The 21,723-nt window shown below is 46.9% G+C and overlaps 1 protein-coding gene across 1 annotated transcript in view; it reads right to left on the minus strand.

The window, feature by feature from the left end:
* The window catches only part of Nup85 (nucleoporin 85), a 34,994-nt gene extending 17,491 nt beyond the window's left edge, over positions 1–17,503 (minus strand). The window contains exons 1-11 of the mRNA XM_008831426.3: positions 17,328–17,503; positions 16,052–16,145; positions 12,464–12,626; positions 11,284–11,354; positions 10,555–10,598; positions 7,002–7,071; positions 5,636–5,757; positions 3,290–3,424; positions 3,066–3,188; positions 2,720–2,851; positions 2,380–2,486 (exon numbers count right to left, since the gene is read on the minus strand). Coding sequence (XP_008829648.1) covers positions 2,380–2,486; positions 2,720–2,851; positions 3,066–3,188; positions 3,290–3,424; positions 5,636–5,757; positions 7,002–7,071; positions 10,555–10,598; positions 11,284–11,354; positions 12,464–12,626; positions 16,052–16,145; positions 17,328–17,360 — 1,094 coding nt within the window. The 5' untranslated portion in view covers positions 17,361–17,503. The remainder of the gene's footprint in view (positions 1–2,379; positions 2,487–2,719; positions 2,852–3,065; positions 3,189–3,289; positions 3,425–5,635; positions 5,758–7,001; positions 7,072–10,554; positions 10,599–11,283; positions 11,355–12,463; positions 12,627–16,051; positions 16,146–17,327) is intronic.
* Positions 17,504–21,723: the final 4,220 nt, after the last annotated feature.

Genomic DNA, 21,723 nt, shown 5'->3' on the forward strand with positions numbered 1-21,723 from the left:
TTTTTCTTTTTAGTATTTTATTTTTACTTTATGTGTATGAGTATGTTGCCTGCATGTATGTGAGTGCACCCGTGTCGTGCAATGCCACGGACGTCAGAAGAGGGCTTCAGATTTCCCTGGAACTGGAGTTAAAGACGGTTTGTAGGCACCATGTGGGTGCTGGGAATCGAACCCGGGTCCTCTGCAAGAGTAGTCAATGCTCTTAACCACTGAGCCATCTCTCTAGCACCTATTTTATTTTTTTATGTATATGAGTATGCTGCCTACATGAATGTAAGTGCATCTATGACTTGCAATGCCTCTGGCAGTCAGAAAAGGGTGCTGGATACCCTGGAACTGGAGTTACAGATGGTTGTTAGCACCATGTGGGTGCTGGGAACTGAACCTGGGTCCTCTGCAAGAGCAGCCAGTATTCTTAGCCACCAAGCCATCTCTCCAGCCCTGTAGTCCCTAGATTTTAAATATCAAATCATTTCCTACAATGTTATTTTGAATATTCCAGAGGTAGAAACCGGCATAAACATGGTGGTTCTCAAACCTCAGCAAGATCCTCAGCTCATCAGAATGAAGCCGGGAAAACAACCTGGGGCAGTCTGAAGTGTGGTCAATGTGACAGCACTAAGAAATAACACTTCAGGCCAGGTGTGGTGGTGCACGCCTGTAGTCCCAGAACTTGGGAGGCAGAGGCAAGGGAACCCCTGTGAGTTCAAGGCCAGCCTGGTCTACATAGTGAGTTCCAGGATAGCTGGGGCTACAGGGAGACCCTGCTTCAAAAAGAAAAAAAAAAAAAAAAGAAATAGCACTTCAATAGGTGATGATGCCATAAGGATACCTCCCTCATGAGTGAAATGAAGTAACTTTACCAAGGAGCTTAACAGAAGTGTGTTCCCTTTCTTCCACCTTCCACTGTGAGGTACAGCACTTCTCACCCCTGGAAGAGGTGGCATGCAAGGCACTATCGTGAGTTGGGCATGGGGGCTCAAACCTGTAATCCCAGTTCTTAGAAGGGCTGCCGAGTTCCAGGCCAGCCTGGGTACGTAGTGAATTGCATGACAGCCTGACTTACCATGTGAGACTGTCTCACAAAACAGGAGGCATCAATGAAGCAGAGCACAGACCTCAAAAGAAACTGCACCTGTCAGAGCCTTCACCTCAGACTTCTCAGTCTTTTGTGAGAAACTTAATTCCGTTCTACATAAATTACCCAGGCTCAGGTATTCTGTTATAGTAGTTCAAAACAAACTGAGGCAACAGATCTACAGAAATAAACGTAAAAAGCTGAACAGTGTTTGACACCTGTAACTCTGAGTTCCAGGCCAGCCTGGGCTTCAATGTAAGACCCTGTTTCAAAAAAATAAAACAGGCAGGGCTGAAGCGAGAGCTCAGTGGTTAAGAGCACCAGCAGCTCTTGTAGAGGACCTGGGTTTGAGTCCCAGCACCTACATGGCAGCTAACAACCACCTGAAACTCCAGTACCAGGGGATCCAACACCCTGACCTCTGCAGGCACTGCATGCATGTGGTACACCTGTACACATGTAGGTAAAACACTCATACATATGAAATTAAAAAACAAAACAGGGAGGCTGGGCGTGGTGGTGCACGCCTTTAATCCCATCACTTAGGAGGCAGAGGCAGAGGCAGAGGCAGGCAGATCTCTGTGAGTTCAAGGCCAGCCTGGTCTACACAGGGACCAGCTGGGGCTACAGGGAGACCCTGTCTCAAAAAAGACCAAAAAAAAAAAAGAAAATAAAAAAGGGGCTGGAAGCCAGGTGTGGTGGTGCAAGCCTTTAGTCCCAGCACTCGGGAGGCAGAGGCAGGCAGATCTCTGAGTTCAAGGCCAGCCTGGTCTACATAGTGAGTTCCAGGACAGATGGGGCTACACAGAGACCCTGTCTCAAAAAGACCAAAAAAAAAATGGGGGGGGGCCTGGAGAGATGGTTCAGTGGGTAAGAATACTGAGTTTCAATTCCCAGCACTACATAAAATGCCAGGCATAGCTGTGGGTGCCTATAACCAGAACACTGGGGGCAGAGACAAGCAGATTTCAAGAGCTTGCCAGAACAGGTCATCCGGTCTAAGTGTACAAAGAGCTCTAGTTCAGTGAGATCATGTCTCAAGAAGTAGGGCTAAGAACACTAGAGGAAGACACCAGTACCCTACTGTAGCCTCCCTAAGAGTGCGGACACCCGACACACATAAAACACTTCACACCACACATACACAAAACAAACAAAACAAAATCCAGGAAAGAATATGAAAAAAGGGTAAAGAACAGGACATTCTAGAAATGGACAGAGGAGGTCGCTGTACAAACTGTCAACATGTATGCATCACTGAACTGAATCTCTAAAAATGGCTACAGTGAGAAGTGTCTCACCTGCACTCTTTGATCACTTGGTGGATGTCAAACTCAAAGGCCGCCATCAAGATGTTGTCTAGCGGCTCTGGGCTGCTCTCACCTCCCAGAAACATGTCTAGGCTGGACTGCAGAAAGATGATGTCCCAATCAATCTCTAGAATGGAAGGAGAGACTTGGGGGTGGGGCAGCAGGACTGCTGTATGGGGAACCCTAGAGAGGCGAGAGGGGTCCCTTCCAAAAGGGGTGAAGGAAATAGCCTTCCTGTGCCCACAGAAGATCAATTCAAAGAGGCCACACACTGAGAATTACAGAGCCGAGAGCACCTAGCACACTCCTGCTCCCACCAGAGCTCACATACCTGGGCGTAGAAGTGCAGATCAATGGGCTTCACTGTGGGGTTAGAATATAACAGCCTCGTGACCAGGAAATGGTACCAGTTACTCAGAAGCTCCTTCTGCTCCAACAAAGTGGCCTCATCCCCCAGCATGATCTGAGGAGAGACATTGTGCTACCCTCACAGGGAAGTATTCCCAAGACATTACTGGTTATCAGTTGGGCCCCAGGTCTCAACTAGAGCTGAAAGTATCCTCCTTCACATCAGAGCAACTGACAGCCCAGCCCTCTGCAGGGAGGAGACAGATCCTGTGTCTGGGATGTCAGGGTACCAAAGTGCCCCAGGCCTGACCCGACTGCTTCCCCCAGACCTTGCAGAGAGACTCCAGATGGGGGCTGGCAGCAAATGTGTTGTCTTGCAAGTGCCGCTCACACTCCTCACGCCAGTGCTGCCACTTCAGCTCCAGCTCCGTCAGGGTCTGAGTGTTGCCAGGCTGAGGGGAAAGATTGGCAATGAGACACAAACCTGCCCAGACTCTCAGCGTCACAATCCCCTAACTCCCATGACCTGGCAGACAAGGCAGCTCCCACGTACACTAAGAATGGGCATTGTCCTCATCAGGTCCCCAAGGATATGGCACATGCCCGCTGAGGGAGGGTTGGCATCAGCTTCTTTGGACAGCATTTGTCGGGCCTCATCTAGCCGGCCCTGAAGCACCAAGACAGTCACCTGTAAAGAGATATGGGACCATGAGCACAAGAAGATACAGCTGTGCCAAGGTTGTGTGTTTTGTCTACATATGTAGGTGTACAATGTGCATGCACTGCCTGCAGAGGACAAAAGAGGGTGTGGAATCCCCCAGATCTAGAGTTACAGATGGTTATTAGCTGCCATGTGGGTGCTAGAAACTCAACCCAGGTCCTCTGCAAGAGCAGCCAGTTCTATTAACCACTGAGCCATCTTTCCAGCCCCAGCAAACAACTTTTTTTTTTCTTTGACAAAGGGTTTCACTATGTAGACCAGGCTGGCCTTGATCACAGAGATCTACCTACCTCTGCCTCCTGAGTGCTTGGATTAAAGGCGTGCACTACCACGTCCAGCCCAACTTTTTAAAATAAAATAGGGCACAAGACTTGTACAAGATTGGGCCAATCAACATCTCATCAAGGATAGGGGAGGAGTCCATGAGGCTCCATGCTCCCTGAGGGACTATGGTGAGTTAATGGTTGCTGGGTGAGGAGGTTTCACTTTCTTCAGTGATGCAGTCACCGGTATGCCCATGCTCCCATAAATGACCTCCCACCCATACTCATGTAAACTGAACTCTCACTAAATCAATGAGTCACACACAAAGATGAAGTAGGAGGAGGAGGAGAGTTGTGGGGAAGAAGGGTTTCAGTGGGAGAGGAAGAGAGGATGGCAATGACTAAAACTGATTGTTCTTCAAGATTTTATTTTTCATTATGTGTATATGTGTGTCTGCGTGTGGGGAGCTATGTGCATATGAGTGCTGGGGCCTGAGGAAGCCAGAGGAGCTTGAGTCACAGGCAGTTACAGGCCACCTGACATGGGTGCTGGGAACTGAACTTGCAAGGGCAGCACAAACTCTTAACCACTGAGCCATTTCTCCAGAATTCATTATATACATGTATGAAATTGTCAAAGAATTAAAAAGTAAAAAAGAAACGAAGGTTGAGGATGGCTCAGAGAAAGCACTCACCTTACAAGAACAGGCCCTGAGTTCAATCCAAAGAACATAACATAAAAATGTGTGCCGGGTGTGGTGGTGCACGCCTTTAGTCCCAGCACTTGGGAGGCAGAGACAGGCGGATCTCTGTGAGTTTGAGGCCACCCTGGTCTACACAGTGAGTTCCAGGACAGCTGGGGCTACAGGGAGACCCTGTCTCAAAAAGAAAAAAAAAATTGTACAGCCTGGAGTGGTGGTGCACGCCTTTAATCCCAGCACTCAGAAGGCAGAGGCAGGTGATCTCTGTGAGTTCAAGGCTAGCCTAGTCTATATACTGAGTTCCACATCAGTTGGGATTATAGGGAGACCCTGTCTCAAAAAGATCAAAAAAAAAAGAAAAAAGAAAAAAAAAATGTTTTTGATGGGGCTAGAGAGATGACTCAATGGTTAAGAGTACTGGCTGTTCTTACAGAACAACCTGGTTTGATTCCCAGTACCATCAGTAACTCTAGTTCCAGCAGAATGTGATGCCCTCTTCTGGTCCCTGGAGGCATTGTATGGCACTGGAACTCAAACCCAGGGATTAGTACATAGTAGGCAAGCACTCTACCACTATGCTACATTTCCAGCCCCACCCCTTCTTGTAAATTTGGAACAGGGTCATCCTAAGCTGCCTAGGAAAGTTCAAGGCCAGCCAGGGCTATACATTGAGACCCTGTCTCAAGACAAAAGAAACAAAGCTGGGCACGGCAGTGCACACCTATAACCCAGAATTCAGGAGGCAGAGGTAGAGGATCACTGCCAGTATGAAGCCAGATTGGTTTACAGACAGTGAGCTCCAGGCCAGCTGGTGTTACACAGTGAGAGCCTGACTCAAACACAAAACAAAACCAAAGCAAACAAGTAAAATAAGGATATTCTTTTTCTGAGTGGTGCTGGAGGTCTTGCTCTCCCATACGCAAGCAATCTACTACTCTGCTACACCTCCAGCCCATTTATGCCCTGAACCCCACCTTAGCTCCTGTCAATCAGCTTTCTACTTCCTTCATGCCTCGCTTCCTTAGATCTTCCAACAAATCCAACTTCCTTTTCCACTGGCAACTTTGCAAAGCTAAATTAGTTTTAAACTCTATGGAACAGAGAAGGAAAGATGTGAAACTGTCTCTGGACTCAACTCAAGCAGAACTGGCGAAGGGCAGTGGGACAGGAGAACCCAAGGTGGAAGGGCGGAGGGGCAGCCAACACTCACTCACCAAGTTCCAGAAGCTCTCATGTTTGCTTGGATTCTCACTGCCCAGAACGTCTGCCGACAAACTATCCACCTCACACACGTGAAGTCGGACCCAGTCAAGGAGGTGGAGGAGAAGAGGGCCAGCTGAGAGGAGAGACTGGTATCACACACAAAAACCTTGGCTTCATCTACAGCAGGTTCCACTTTACCCAAAGCATAGGTACAAACTGTTAAGGCAGAGAAGCTGACTGGAGAGGCATTTATCTCTCAACTGGGTAAGAAAAGCATGGGGGCTTTTACAGGACCTTCCTCTGCCAGGCAGGACCATGTTTTGCTGAATCTTGGAATGGGTTGAACCTACACTCAGACTTTACCACTTTACAAAATCAGATTGTTTTGTTTTGTTGGATCAAGATCTTGCCCTATAGGCCAAGCTGGCCTTGAACTCTAGCTTCTGCCTCCTAAGTGTTGGAATTGTATCTAAACGTGAGGGGTACAGGTGTGTGCCATCACACCCAGCCACAGCCAGATTCCTTACAATATGCACTGTGATGTGCACGTGTGCATGCTGGATGCTGAATGACTGGTGCTGGCTAGCTGCTACATGATACTAGATGACAATGGCTACGTGGGAGCCTCCCGAAAATCCACCGGAGAAGGAAGTATTTGACAACTAATTTTTTGTTACTTCTTTGGGTTTAGCGGTTTTCTTTTTTGTTGTTTCTTTAGACAGGATCTTGCTATGTAGCCTAAGCTGGCCTCAAACTCTCAGTCCTCCAGCTACAGCCAGCAATCTAACAGAAGTGTGAATGAAAGGCTATACTACACAGAGTTTACAGTGCATTCATGGGAAACAGCAGACATAAATCCTTACACTGCAGAACCTCCAGAGCACATTTCTATAAAACACTGGAGGGATTACAATACAGCTTAAGATTAACAAAATAATCCTAACTACACAGGGATAATATCCGTGGTGGCCCAGCCTGTCCCATCATTAGTTACAGAATTCTCAATGCTATTTGGGCTCCCACCACCTAGTACCCCCTATTCCCTAGCACCTTAAGGCTGACCAGTCCATAACACACTGACCACCCCCCTTCGTACTACTTGAATATTTGTTTATCAGCACTTTCAAGGTATCATTACATAATATTTTGGGTTTCTGGAGCACTCCATATGGTTCTTTTCCCAATATCTGACATAACGTCCTATAGTTTGATGGTTATGCAGATGAACACTCTGGAATGAACCTCTCATCAGCAGAGCACCCATTAGGGTGCAGGTGAAAGATGGGGAAAGAACAAGGATGGCAGGGACCCCAGGGCAGTGATGACAGCATTATCCTCGGCTAACCTAAAGCTACCATAAAAAGAAACTGGACTTACCTGGGGCTACCTCAATAAAAAGAATCTCACACAGGTTCCAAATGAGCTCCATGGCTGACAAAATGGAGACCTACGGAGGAAAAAGAGACAGGTTTAACTGAAAATATTCCTGAGACCAGAACCTGAACAGAGGAAGAAAGTAGGGTCTGAATCACACAGTGGTCATTCACTAATGCAACAGTTAACTGATATGTCCATGGCAAGATTTCCCACCAGGAAGCCCAGGAAAGAAGTTCAAGTAGAGAGAGAAAAACTAGCACAATTTTAACAATACTGATTTTATTTTAAAGTGAATTAGAAAAAAAATAGCCAGCAAATCTATACTGATGATCTTTATAAATTAGGAAGAGGTTTATTTGAGTAAAAGGAACAGATAATTTTTAGAAAAACAGTCAGTTGAGTCAGTGAGATGACCCAACAGGTAATGGCACTCACTAACAAGCTGACAACCTAAGTTCAATTCCTGAGGCTGATACGGAAGAAGAAAACCGACTCCCACATGGGCACCATGGAATGTATGTGCATGCACATACATGCATACACACACACACACAATAAATAAACACAATAAAAAAATTTTAAAAAGGCTAGGTGTGGTGGCACATTCCTTTATTCCCAGCACACAGGAGGCAGAGGCAGAGGCGGGTAGATCTCTGTGAGTTCCAGGCCAGCCTGGTCTATATGGTGAGTTCCGGGACAGCTGGGGCTACAGGAAGACCATTTCAAAGAGACCAAAGTAGTCAGTAATAAAAACATAAATAAAAATTGCAAAGTTGGAGCCAGGGAGGTGGCACACACCTATAATCTAAACATTCAGGAGGGTGAGGCAGGAAGATCATGAATTCAAAGCCAGCCAAGAGTAGAGTTAGTTCCATGCCAGCTTCCCCTGTAATCCTAGCCCTTGGGATGTGGGGGTAGGAGGATCCAGACTTCAAGGCCAACCTGGGCTACAAGAGATCCTAACTTTAATAAAAATAAAAAAAAATAGAGCCAGGTGTGGTGGCGTACACCTTTAGTACCAGCACTTGGGAGACAGAGGCAGGCAGATCACTGAGTTCAAGGTCAGCCTGGTCTATGTAGTGAGTTCCAGGGCAGCTGGGGCTACAAGGAGAAAAAAGACCAAAAAAAAAAAAAAAAAAAAAAAAAAAAGAGTAACTGGGTGGATGACACATGACTTTTTTTTCTGTTTTTTTTGGTATTTTTGAGACAGGGTCTCCCTGTAGCCACAGCTGGCCTAGAACTCGATATGTAGACCAGGCTGGCCTTGAACTCACAGAGATCTGCCTGACTCTGCCTCCCCAGGGCTAGGACTAAAGGCGTGTACTACCATGCCCGGCTGATGGCACATGCCTTTAATCTCACGATTCAGGAGGCAGGAGCAAGTGAACCTCTGTGAGATTCTGGTCTCTATAGCAAGCTGGATGACATGTACACACCTGTAACCCCAACTACAAGGGGGGCAGAGATAGTGGGATCACTGGGGCTTGCTGGCTTCCAGCCCAGCTTTCTGAGAATGCACAAGCCCCAGGTTCAGGGAGAAAGGGATTAGGAGGAGAGTGATAGAGGAAAATACCCAACACCCTCTTCTGGCCTCAATGTGCATAGACAGATGTGTGAACATATACATACACATACACTCACACAGCCAGCAATTAAAAACACACATACGCCAGGCATGCGGTGAATCTCTGTGAGTTCAAGGCCAGCTGGGGCTACAGGGAGACCTTGTCTCAAAAAGGCCCCAAAAAACTACACTCACACACATACAACTGGTGTGGTGTTTGAATTAATGTTGCCTTTAGCTGATGACCACACACCTTTAATCCCAGCACTCAGGAGGCAGAGGCAAGTGGAGCTCTGTGAGTTCCATGCCAGCTGGGGCTACAAGGAGACCCTGTCTCAAAAAGGCCAACCCAAAACAAAACAAAACAAAACAAAAAAACATACAGGCATTGGGAGATGGCTCAGCAGTTAAGAGCAATGGCTGCTCCTGCAGAGATCATAGGTATGGTTCCCAGTACCCACATGGCAGATGGCAGCTAACAACTGTCCTTCACTCCAGTTGCATTGCCTCTGCAGGCACTGCAAAATTGGGTGCACTTACATACATGCAAGTAAAACAATCATACACATAAAAATAAGTTAACATGGGGGCTGGAGAGATGGCTCAAAGATTAAGAGAGCACTGACTGTTCTTGCAGAAGACCTGGGTTTGAGTCCAGGAACCCACATGGCAGCTGAAACTCCAGTTCCAGGGGATCCCACGCCCTCTTCTGTCCTCCACAGGCACTGCACACACAAGTGCACTTACACACATGCAGGCATAATATTCATACACATAAAATAAAAAAATTGACACAGGCAGGCAGGCAGACAGACAGACAGAGACACACACACACACACACAGAGGCTAAGAAATGGCACAGCTTAAGAGTGCATACTGCTTTTCCAGAGGACTCAAGTTCAGTTCCCAGCTCTCACATCAGGCAGCTCACAACTGCCTGTAACTCCAGCTCCAGGTGATCTGACGCTCTCTTCTGGCCTCTTTAGGCACCCACACACATACATATATACTTACATACAACACACATACATACACCTACATAGAAACACACAAACATACATATATAAAATAAGTAAATCTTGAGCCAGGTGTGGTTGTGCACACCTTTAACTCCAGCACTCTGGAGGCAGAGGCAGGCAGATCTCTATGAGTTCAAGGCCAGCCTGGTCTACATAGTGAGTTCCAGGCCAGCTGGGGCTACAGGGTGACCCTGTCTCCAAAAGACCAAAAAAATTTTTTTAATTAAGAAAAAAATAAAACACACAACAAAATCTAAAGGCAAAGTCTTCACTAGTGGTATAGCTCAGTGGGAATATACATGCTTAGTAAACCCAGGGCATAAAATAAAAAGGCAAAGTCCAATAACGCCCCCCATAATATAAATCAGATCACCTGTCCTTAAGAATATGAAGGCTCCCCTGTACCCTTATCCTTCTGTTTAGACACCATCATGTCTTGTTCACAGGAAGAATAAACAATATGCCAACCAGACATGGTATATTATTCCTATTCACTAGACTTGTGAAAACACCAAGAGAATTCTAAGAGACTCCTATGCATCACCATCCAGTTCTAAGGTTCCAAAAGCTCAGTTCATTGGGTGTGGAGGCACATGCCTTTGATCCAGCACTTGGGAGGCAGAGGTATTGATGTGAATTCAAGGACAGCCTGATCTACATAGTGAGTTCCAAGCCAGCCAGGACTATGTAGTGAGACCTTGTCTCAAAAAAAAAAACAAAAGAAAACTCTCCATCTCAAGCAGCAATTTCTCAACACTCTATGATTAGGATTTATACTTTCCACAAGTATTTATCAAGCACAGCTTGTGTTCTAATAGGCTAGACCTTGAAAGGAATACTTGCCACTCCAGAGCAGGCTATCTACCTAGAAAGGATAAACTGCTCTAATAGTCCACAAAGTCACCCTTAGGTAGTGTTAAGGCAAAGAGGGACACAGTGGTAGTTTACAACAAAAGCAGCTATCCCTTACCTGGCTGCTGAACTGGTGGCCGCAAGCTGGATCTTTAGAGGCAACTAGCAGAAAACAAAACATTTTAAGTGAGTGTAGGCCCTGGAGGCTCCTGTCTTTGTTTCTTTCAATGGCAACCATTTTCAAAGGAAGTGCCAATGTTTCACATCAAACAGGTCCACAAGTTACAAGCAGCTCTGGGGAAAACACCACCAAGATCACATTAGGCACTGAGGAACCACGCTCATGGTCATGGCACCTTTAAGTCACCAAAGTCAAAGGACTGGGAATATAATTTTCAAAGGCTCTTAATTTGGCACTTTAGCCTCATACCATGAAGAAACCAGGAAGTCAAGCAACTCAACATTCCAGCTTGAAAAACACTTGGGGGGCCGGAGAGATGGCACAGCAGTTAAGAGCACTGAATGCTCTTGCAGAGGACCCAGGTTAGATTCTCACCCACATGGCGGCTACGAACCATCCTTAACTCCAGTTCCAGGGGAATCTAAAGTCCTCTTCTGACCTCTGTGGCACTGCACAACACGGGTACACTCACACACATGTAGGTAATACACTCATACACATAAAATAATAAATAAAATATTTAAAAAAAAGAAAACCACACTCAGGAAGATGACAAAAATGTAAAGATTATGTAAGGCAAAACCATAGTTTGGGATTGGAACATCAGATTCCATCTCACAGTATTCACAGGCAGATACATACTTCAAATACACCCAAGATCCTTACTTGCAAGCTGATGCATTTCCTCCATACATGCTCTTATGACTGATCGGTAATTTTTACTCACTCGAACCAATCTACAGAAAAACAAAATGGCATTCAGGATGAGTTGGGAACATATCTTTTTTTTTTTTTTTTTTAATTTTTGGCCCTTTTGAAACAGGGTCTCCCTGTAGTCCCAGCTGTCCTGGAACTCACTATGTAGACCAAGCTGGCCTTGAACTCACAGAGATCCGCCTGCCTCTGCCTCCCAAGTGCTGGGAGTACAGGCGTGCACCACCACGCCCGGCTATTATTTTTATTTTATATGTATGCATGTATTATCTGCATGTAGGTAAGTGCACTGGGCCACACAATGCCCGTGGAGGACAGAAGCTGTCAGATCCCCTTGAACTGGAGATACAGACAGTTGTTAGTTGCCATGTGGATGCTGGGATTCAAACCAAGGTCTTCTGCAAGAACAGCCAGTGTTCTTAACCGCTGAGCCATCTCTTCAGCCTGGGAACATATCTTAGTGTTAGAGAGAGAGTAATAAAAAAGAAAGGATAGCTGGGCGTGCTGGTGCAGAGGCAGGTGAATCTCTGTGAGTTAGAAGCCATCCTGTTCTACATAAGGAGTTCTAGGCAGCCAGTACTACAGAGTGAGACCTTGTCTCAAAAAAGACAGGAGAGGGGCTGAACATGTGACTCATATGTGGGATTAAAGGTGTGTCCCACAGTGCCTAGCTCCCACTAGGCTTACTCCTTGTTCTTGTGAGACAGGGCCTTTACTAGATAGCAGGCTGTCAAACTCATGATCCTTTTGCCTCAGCCTCTTAGGTACTGGGATTACAGACACATGCTACAAGAGTTGGCCCAAAACAGAGCAGCTGTTAACCTTAGTACTTGGGAAGTCGAGGCATATATATAAATTTTTAAATCTCCTCAAAAATGGGATCTAATTTAATGATTCTCAAGGGCTTATCTGGCCTAACTTTCCTTCTCTGAGGAGCAGATGAAGTAGGAACACAAGCAGAAGCTTCTCAGTCAAGTAAGTCAATCAACAGCACTTGTACAATCTCTCATGTTCCATCCTGGTGAGACACAGGAGGACCAGGAACCCTGTAGACCCTCCTGCCACTCCAAACAATCATTTGGCTTTTCACAATTTAGTTATTGACACCAGCAGCTACCAACACCCTACTTACTGAGTTTTTCTGGATTTTCCAGTCAATTCTTCTTCAATTCTCTGGAGGCCAACAAAAATTCCATGGGATTCATTGAAGAGTTTTCTCAAAATGTGAGAGTAAACATCCACATCTTTCCGAATGAGATAGATAAAAGGACAGCTTGGCACTTTCTCTGATTTGTCTGGAACGAAACAGGAAAAAATTTAACACCTCTCATTTCCCGCCAAAGAGAAATAAGTATTTCTAGTATTTCTAAGTCTTTAATGTAAAAAAAAAAAAAAAAAGGCTGAGCTGCACATAGTGACACATGCCTTTAATCCCAGCATTCAGGAGACAGAGGCAGACAGATCTCTATGAGATTGAGGCCAGCCTGTTCTACATGAGTTCCAGGCCAGCTGGGGCTACAGAGAGACCCTGTCTCAAAAAGTCAGAAAAAATAAACAAACTGGCTGGATGTGGAGGCACACAACTATAATCTCAGCACTTGGAAGCATGATGTAGAAGGATCGCAGGTCCAAGATCAGGCTGGTCCACATCAATTCCAGGCCAGTCAGGGCTACATACAAAGAGCCTAGTTCCAAAAGACTTTTTTTTAGGGGTTGGTGTTGAGATGGGGGTCTCGCTCTGTAGCCTATGATGGAATCAAACCATGGTAATCCTGCTGTCTCAGCCTCTCCAGTGCTAGTGCTAAGGTTACAGGCATGCACAACCATAACAGCTTCATCCTTTGGTGGGGGGTGATGGTCCAGCGAAGGGTCATGCACCTGCTATGGAAGCACTCTATCACCGACTCCTTGGGTTTAGAGAAAAGGGTCTGGCAATATCTCCCAGGCTAGCCTGGAACTCTCCATCCTCCTGATACTACTCTGAAGTCACAGGCTTATAAGCACGCATTGCCATGTGTAGATGAACCTTTCACTCCTTGGACTGCACTCATAAAAAGTGAATTGCTATGGAGGGTGCTGGGGATTAGGTCAGTGGTAGAATGCTTGCCTAGCAACTAGCACAAGGCCCTGGATTTGGTCCTCACCTCTGGTGGGAAAACTGAATTGATGTAGATTACCTTTTTCAGTTACCCAGAAATGAATTTTGATTTTTATATTTTGGTGCTAGAGATTAAGTACAGGGTAGTATGCATGTAAAGCAGATATTCGCCCACCGAGCTATGTCTGGGCTCTTACATAGGGTTTTCTTTTACATTTATCTATTTTCTATGTGTGGATGTACACCACGAGCATGCAGAAGTCAGAGGACAACTTGGAAAAGTCAGTTTTCTCCTTCTACCATATAGGGTCTTGGGATGGAACTCAAACTGTCAGGCTTGGCAACAAGAGCCTTTTACCCAATGAGCCATCAACAGGCCTCACATAAATTTCTAAATACAAACACTTATTCTCAAACTTCCCTCCTCAGCCCACTAGCATACTGTGGAACTACTTTTGCTTTCAACTGAAATATAACAGGAAAAAAGGAAGCCCATTTAATATGAGCCTAGGTAAAAATAAAAGTAAATAAAGTCAAAGTTTCTGATACCTTCAAAGTCAAGAAAATATTATTTTTAAAAAATGTTTTACTTTATTATTTTTATTTTACATGTATGAGTATGTTGCCTGCATGTATGTGAGTGCACCCGTGTCATGCAATGCTGTGGAGGTCAGAAGAGGGCTTCGAATTCCTCTGAAACTGGAGTTAAGGATGGTTCATAGCCACCATGTGGGTGCTGGGAATCGAACTCGGGTTCTCTGCAAGAGCAGTCAGTGCTCTTAACTGCTGAGCCACCTCTCTAGAACCCAGGTCCTCTGCAAGAGCAGTCAGTGCTCTTAACTGCTGAGCCATCTCTCCAGCCCCAAGAAAATATTATTTTTAAGCTGTAAATATTATTTTTAAGCTGCACATACCTGTAATCCCAAGACTCAAGAGACTGAAGCAGGAGAACTGCCACAAGTTTGAAGGCACTCCAGGCCAACCACGGTTACATGGTAAGACCCTGCCTCAAAAAGAAAAAGAAAAAAGAAAGCCCACAGGCTAGGGTATGGCTCAATGAGTAAAGTGCTAGCTGTGCAAGCATGATGTTCCGAGTTCAGACCCCCAGAACCCACATGACACAGGTCAGTAACACAGGTGTATAATCCCAGCACTTCTAAGGCAAGATGGGAGACAAGAAGCTCACAGGTCCACTAGCCTGGAATATGCAGAAAAAAAGAGGAGATCCTATCTCAAATAAGGAAGAAGGTGAAGGGAGACACCCGCAGCTGTCCTCAAATTGTAGGATTACAGGCTGGGATCAGAGGCATGAAGCAATCATGCTTCGCTTCTTTTATTACTTTTATTTTTATTTTATTTATTTTATTTTTTGATCTTTTTGAGACAGGGTCGCCCTGTAGCCCCAGCTGTCCTGGAACTCACTATGTAGACCAGGCTGGCCTTGAACTCACAGAGATCCGCCTGCCTCTGCCTCCTGAGTGCTGGGATTAAAGACGTGCACCACCACGCCCGGCTTTTTTATTATTATTGTTATTTTTATTTTATGTCTATGCATGTACTGTCTGCATGTAGGTTAAGTGCACCTGTGTCATTCAATGCTCGAGGAGGTCAGAAGAGGCTGTCAGATCCCCTGGTACTGGAGTTAGACAGTTGTTAGCTGCCATGTGGACGCTGGGATTTGAACCTGGGTCTTCTGCAAGAACAATCAGTGTTCTCAAACACTGAGCAATCTCTCCAGCCCCACTTGGCTTCTTTTCACCTTCAATGGGAAAGTTTAGTAATATTTCTCTGCTGAATATGGTTTGTTCTGGTAATCTCAACTGGGAAGACTGACACAGGAGGGTCACTCACACTGAGTTTAAGGCTAACTCCAGCTACACAGTGAATTCAATGGCAGCCTGGGCTTTACAAGGAGATCATGGCTTTAAAAAAAAAAAAAGCTGGATGGGCATGCCTTTAACCCCAGTACTTGGGAAGCAGAGGCAAGAGGAACTCTGAGTTGGAGGCCAGCCTGGTCTACATAGTGAGTTCCAGGCCCAGCCAGCTGGGGCTACAGGGAGACCCTGTCTAAAAAATAAATAAAACTCCACAAGTGTGGTGAAGTAACTACATCATTTTGGAAAATGAGGCAGGAAGACTGTCTTGAGTTTAAGACAGTATCTGGGTGACCTAGTGTGTGCCAGCACAGCTTAGGCCAGAGACAGACCCTGTTGCAAAAAAAAAAAAAAAAAAGAAGTTGTATGTGACAGCACATGCCTTTAGCCCCAACTACTCAGAGGGCTGAGGCAGGAAGACTGAGCCTAAGTGTTTGGCATTAGTCTGGGCAACACCATGTGACTCACATCTAAAAAACATTAGGTGCAGTAGGGCACAGCTCAAATTCCAGCACTCTAGAAACTAAGGTGGGAAGATACTGAATTCAGAAGTGGCCTGGGGAACAGAACAAAACCCAGAAATTCAAGGCCAGTCAGGGTTACACAGGAAAACTCTGTCTCAAGATACAAAAACTTTCAAAAATGAAAATGTTGCAGGATAAGTTCAAGCAGTTTCATGCCCCAGGTAGACAAATCTACGAGGATAACAACATATGCACCAAGACAGATAATACTGAAAAGTGACTACCTGTTTTGTTGAAGGAAGTTTCACACACCAGCATCTCCCCAGGACCCCACTCAAAACACATCTGCTTCTTCTTGGAGTTCACACCTGGAATCCACTAGTAAAAAATAAGGCATATTAACTGTTGCTCCTACTGAAAGGTTTTCTTTCCAAGCAACTTGCAAATGTAATCCTAAGAATCAGTAGTCAGGAAAAGAAGTCCTAGTCGGTGCGCTCAGGTAGGTGTGACTGAGATAGCTCAGTCTGCTGGAACCCTAAGAGACCCCTAAGAAAGCAAGCCAGCTAATTTACTGAGCACCTCAACCCAGTCTGCCAGCACTTGGCCCAGCATGGTAGAGCACACCTGTTGCAATCCCAGCATTTAACAGCCTGAGGCAGGAGGATCACGAGTTTAAGGCTAGCCTAGGATACTGAACTTTTTGTTAATGAAAAAAGAAATTCCCAATCCCACCATAGCTTCTGTATCTCTACAGTTTAGACCAATGCCTTTGAGCCTCCACTTCACATATCTGGATAAGCTGCATCTCTAATCTTCAGAGCTATATCCATAAACATGCATCAAAAAGGAACTTCTGTTTCTTCCAAAGAAAATTCATTCACAAGACAAACCAGACAGGAGATCCAAGTCCCCATCTGCCCCCTCCTCACCACTTCTTAAAAATCTACTTGAAACACAGTCTCACGCAAACCAGGATGGCCTCAAACGCCTTAGGAAATGGAAAAGGAGCTTGAACTTCTGATCATCCTGCCTCCACCTCTCTAGTAATGGGATTCTAAACGGTGGGACACCTCGCCCAACTTCCCCTTTACTTTTTGAGAATTCTCAGCCTCCAGAGTGCTAGGCTTACAAGAGGGCACCACCAAGCCCAGCTACTTATCACGGATCATCCACACTGGACATACACGCTCCTGTAAGCCCAAGTGGAACTGAATACAGAGCAACAAAAATAGTCTACAGTCTCCCAAAAGAATAAGCGCTTTTAATCAACCCTGGGCCGGCACAATACAAGAGGGAGCAGCTAAGCTCCCGGTGCTGCAACGTGAAGCTTGTGGCAGAGCTCACGCTAAGGAAAAACTACAGAAGCAGAAAGAACAGAGAGGCGAGGCCGGCGGGATGCAGCGGCCACCACCAGGCTTGTGAGCGTTCACAGAAACCGGGACCACCCGCCCGAGCCCAGGGACACCCGAACGGCGGCAGCTGAGCCGCGGAAGAGGCACCCGTCCGGAGGGGTAGACAGAGGGAAGAAGGCGACGACCTAAGCGTCGCCAGGAGTCTTACAGTGACTGTGGGCTCGCAGTCCAGCTCCTCCATTGCGCCGTGCTGGGATCTCGCGGGGCAGCGCAGCTCCGCAGTCCCGCCTCCCGCTCAGAGCCAGCTGCAGCGAAGGACCCCCGGGCGACTTCCGCGGCGCCTGCACACTTCCAGCGCAGAGAGCGCTACCTCCGCCACGCCAGCCCTCGGGGCCCTCCGCACGGGCCCACCTTCACTGACAGCGCGTCAGGGAAAGCAGCGCCGGGGCCTCTATCCTACGGGAACGCCCCGGTCCGACCAGGCGGCGCCGCGGGCAGACACGAGCCGGGCGGGGAGAAGGCCCCTGGGGATGGCGGGCGCGGAGACGGCACAGGGACGTGCGCATGCGCGGGGCCTGCTGCGCCTGTACTCGGGTCTTTATCCGGTCTGCCACCTTCTCCGGACGCTGGCTGTCCTCCCGCCGGCTCTACGTTTCCCACACGTAGTCAGTCCCAGCCTCTGCCGCCCCGAAGATCGAGGCGCGTGCGCGGAAGCAGCGGAACCGATTCGCGATGCGGCTGACCTTGCTTACTGATTACCTGTGATTTTGTTAGAATTCATGACGAAAAGGCTTCGTGAGATTAAGGAAACAAGCCGAATCCACCATCGCAGATGCAGTTATCTTCACTAGCCCAGAGGAGCCCAGAGGTCAGGTAAGCAACCCTCGCGCGAGATGGAGATTGTGCGATGGGGCTAGGGGAAGGCTGAGTTTTGTAGGGGCCGAGAACAGGTCGTGCATTCTTGGGTGGTTTCGATTTTTTTTTTTTTTTTTTTTTTTTTTTTTTTTAGACCAGGCTGGCCTTGAACTCACAAAGATCTTCCTGTCTCTGGGTCCCGAGTGCTGGGATTAAAGCGTGTGCCGCTATGCCTGGTAAATTTAATTTTTATCTTTAAAAATATTTTTTAAGGGGGCTGGAGCGCTGGCTCAGAGGTTAAGAGCATTGGCTGCTCCTGCGGAAGATCTGAGTTCGATTCGTGAATTGATTAGCAACCTGATCCAAGTTACTCCATTTGCCTACTTATGGGAAATACCCAGAAGGGGGAGCAACCTTGAGGTCCAAGAAAATGGCCTAACCACAAAACCGCAGAATGTGCTGACCTGGGACATCCTGCATCTGGCTAACTGCTTATTTTGCTTCTGTAACTTGCTTGCTTTATTTCAGGTCACCTTGATATGTAGTATGAGACCACCCTGTTATTCAGTGACCATCTGGTAACTGCTGATTTTGGCTTCTGTTACAATGTTTGCTTGTTATGGCTAGGGAGTTGGCTAATTTTAAAATTGCTGAGTTGTGGCAGGGCATGGTTGTCCACGCCTTTAATCCCAGCACTCGAGAGGCAGAGGCAGGCGGATCCCTGTGAGTTCAAGGCCAGCCTGGTCTCCATAGCAAATCCAGGCCAGCTAGGGCTACAGGGAGACCCTGTCTCAAAAAGACAAAAAAAAAAAAGCCAGTCGTGGTGGGGCCGCCTGTAGTCCCAGCACTTGGGAGGCAGAGGCAGGTGGATCTCTGTGAGTTCAAGGCCAGCCTGGTCTACATAGTGAGTTCCAGGACAGCTCTGGCTACAGGGACCCCCTGTCTCAAAAAGACCAAAAAAAAAAAAAAAATTGTTGAGTTGTACACTTCTAATTGGATGTTTCTTTTATTGGATGTTTCTTTTTAAAAAATATTTTATTATTTTTTATTTTATGTGTATGAGTGTATTGCCTGCGAGTGTGTGAGAGCACCCGTGTCGTGCAATGCCTCGGAGATCAGAAGAGGACTTCGGATTCCCCTGGAACTGGAGTTAAGGATAGTTTGTAGGTGCCATGTGGGTGCTGGGAATCAAACCCGGGTCCTCTGCAAGAGCAGTCAGTGCTCTTAACCGCTGAGCCATCTCTCTAGCCCCTGGATGGTTCTTTAAATAAAGCCCTTGTAACCCTATAAAAATCTTGTTAAAAACCGTTTGGGGCTGCTTCTACTCCTAAGATAGACAGCCCGGCTGGTTGTAATAAAATTTTACCTTTCTGCTAAAGTGGTGGTGGTGGTTTTGTGCAAACTCCCAACTTGTAACATTTGGAGTTCCCACCAAGATCCAGAGAGCCTTGTGGCCCTGCGGTGAACACCCCCTGAGGGGACCTGCTTTTCAATTCCCACCTCTCCTGTCTTCCCCAGCCCTCAGGCTTTTCCTCCTGCTCCACTAGCAAGGTAAAAGCGGGTTAAACCGCCTATTTGGTATCTCTGTTGATTTTGGCTAGCTGGTGATTTTTTGCCATCTGGTTCTGGGATCTGATCTGACTTACTAGGTAGGAAGCTGGACACAGCAAACCTCCCCCTAGTCAGGCACCAGAGGGGACGCCCCTGGATCCTTAGACATAGTGGCAACCTGGTCGGTGTTGTCTATTTGTTCTCATCTTACTCTGTTTTGGAATAGTGTCTGTTTTTGTCAGACTGAGTCTAAGAGTGCTACTCCATTAGAATGTATGATAAATAATTTTTCTGATTTTAGGAAAAGAGCAGGGGGTTAAGCCCCTAGACCCTGTGTGAACTAGAGTGGCCAACCTTCCATGAGACCAGTTGGCCTTCTGAGGTAACTTGTGATCTAACCATTACGGCTTCTGTTCTCAGGATTTGTAACCAGTTTCATCCTGACCAGATCCCTTACATAGTTACATGGGTTGATCTACTTAATAACCCACCACAATGGATCACACAATGCCAGAAGACTTAGCAGCTGAAGAGGACATCTCCACCTCATCCCTCAGCTCCCCTTGCTCTCCTTCCTGTTTCTAAACTTAAGAGATTGTACCCTGTTCTTCAGGAAGATGAGGATCCCCTAGATCCCCCTCCCTATGTTCCCCAGGTTCCTCAACCTCCACCGAGAGCAGATTCTGCTGATGACAGCTCCCCTCCCGGTGGTGATATGCAAAGCCCACCTCACACCCGGATGGGGACCAGATACAGAGACTCTCACCCTCCGGTTGGGGCCTCCGCATCCCAGACTCCACTAGCCCTTTTACCCCTGTGGGAGGTTACCTTAGCACGTGGAAACAACGGGAAAAAGGCCTATCTGTGTTTGTTTATGCCCCTTTTTCCACTACTGATCTTTACAACTGGAAGTCTCAGAACCTCCCTTTTCGGAGGACCCCTCCAAACGCACTTATTTGCTCAGCTCCATTTTTATAACCCATTGTCCCACCTGGGACGATTGCCATCAGCTCCTACAGGTACTCTTCATCTCTGAGGAACAAACCAGGATTCTTCCAAAGGCTACCCGTTCTGTCCTGGGGGCAGATGGCCTCCCATCACAAGACCAGGCAGTTATTGAGACGGTCTTTCCATCTGCCTGAACACAGTGGAACCCCAACACCGCTGAGGGGCGGGAATCACCTTGCCAGGTACCGCCAGACACTGTTGCAGGGACTGTGAGCAGCAACCCAGAAACCCATGAATTTATTCAAGGTCAGTCAGACTGTACAGGAGCCAGGGCCTACGGCCTCTATATCCCTATTGACCCTGAGGACCTTAGAGATTGCCTTCGTTTCTCAGTCAGCCCCAGACATTAGAAAAAAACTACAGAAATTAGAAGGGTTCAAAGGAAGATTAATATCTGAGTTAATGGAAATAGCCAGAGAGTCTATATTAACCAGGACTCCTCGCTCAGGAGCAAGGAAATAGGAACAGTGTTAATGGCCTCTTTAGGAAGGGATATTAGACGGCCTCAGAGGGACAGGAGAGATCCCTGTAAGCCTCCAAAGGATGGGTTAGACAAGCCCAGGCTCAGAAGAAACCAGTGTGCTTAGCGCAAGGAGGAAGGCCACTGGAAGGGTGAATGCCCTAACCACGAGGGAAAAGACTGGCCTGGCTGTTGAGGAGGCATGACATGGCCTTGGTTTTTCCCTCAATCCCCAGGAACCAAGGGTCACTTTACAGGTAGAAGGGAAGCCTACCAGATTCATGGTAGACACTGGGACTGCCATTTCAATGCTAAAAGAGCCCTTAGGTACTCCTGAGGATAAAAAGTTGATTATTCAAGGAGCCACTGGAAAATACCAGTCTTATTCCCAAACTAGAGCTTGAATAATTGATCTAGCCAAAGAAACTGACCCATTCCTTCTGATAGCGGACTGCCCCTACCCCTTGTTGGGGAGGGACCTCTTGCATAAGCTAAAGGCAAATATAGCCTTTACTGGGGACTCAGTTTAATCATCCAAACCTCTACTGTCCTTGTTACTTGCCCTTTGTCGGAGGAGTATCTTCTGCATCGGGAACCCCATGGGAAGAAACAGCAAAGGGCTCCATCAGCCTTGTTAGAAATATGGAGGACCAGCCAGGCGTGGTGGCACACACCTTTAGTCCCAGCACTTGGGAGGCAGAAGCAGGCGGATCTCTGTGAGTTCAAGGCC

This window comes from Nannospalax galili, unplaced genomic scaffold, assembly GCF_000622305.1.
Source record: "Nannospalax galili isolate Female #2095 unplaced genomic scaffold, S.galili_v1.0 scaffold634, whole genome shotgun sequence".
NCBI lineage: Eukaryota > Metazoa > Chordata > Mammalia > Rodentia > Spalacidae > Nannospalax > Nannospalax galili.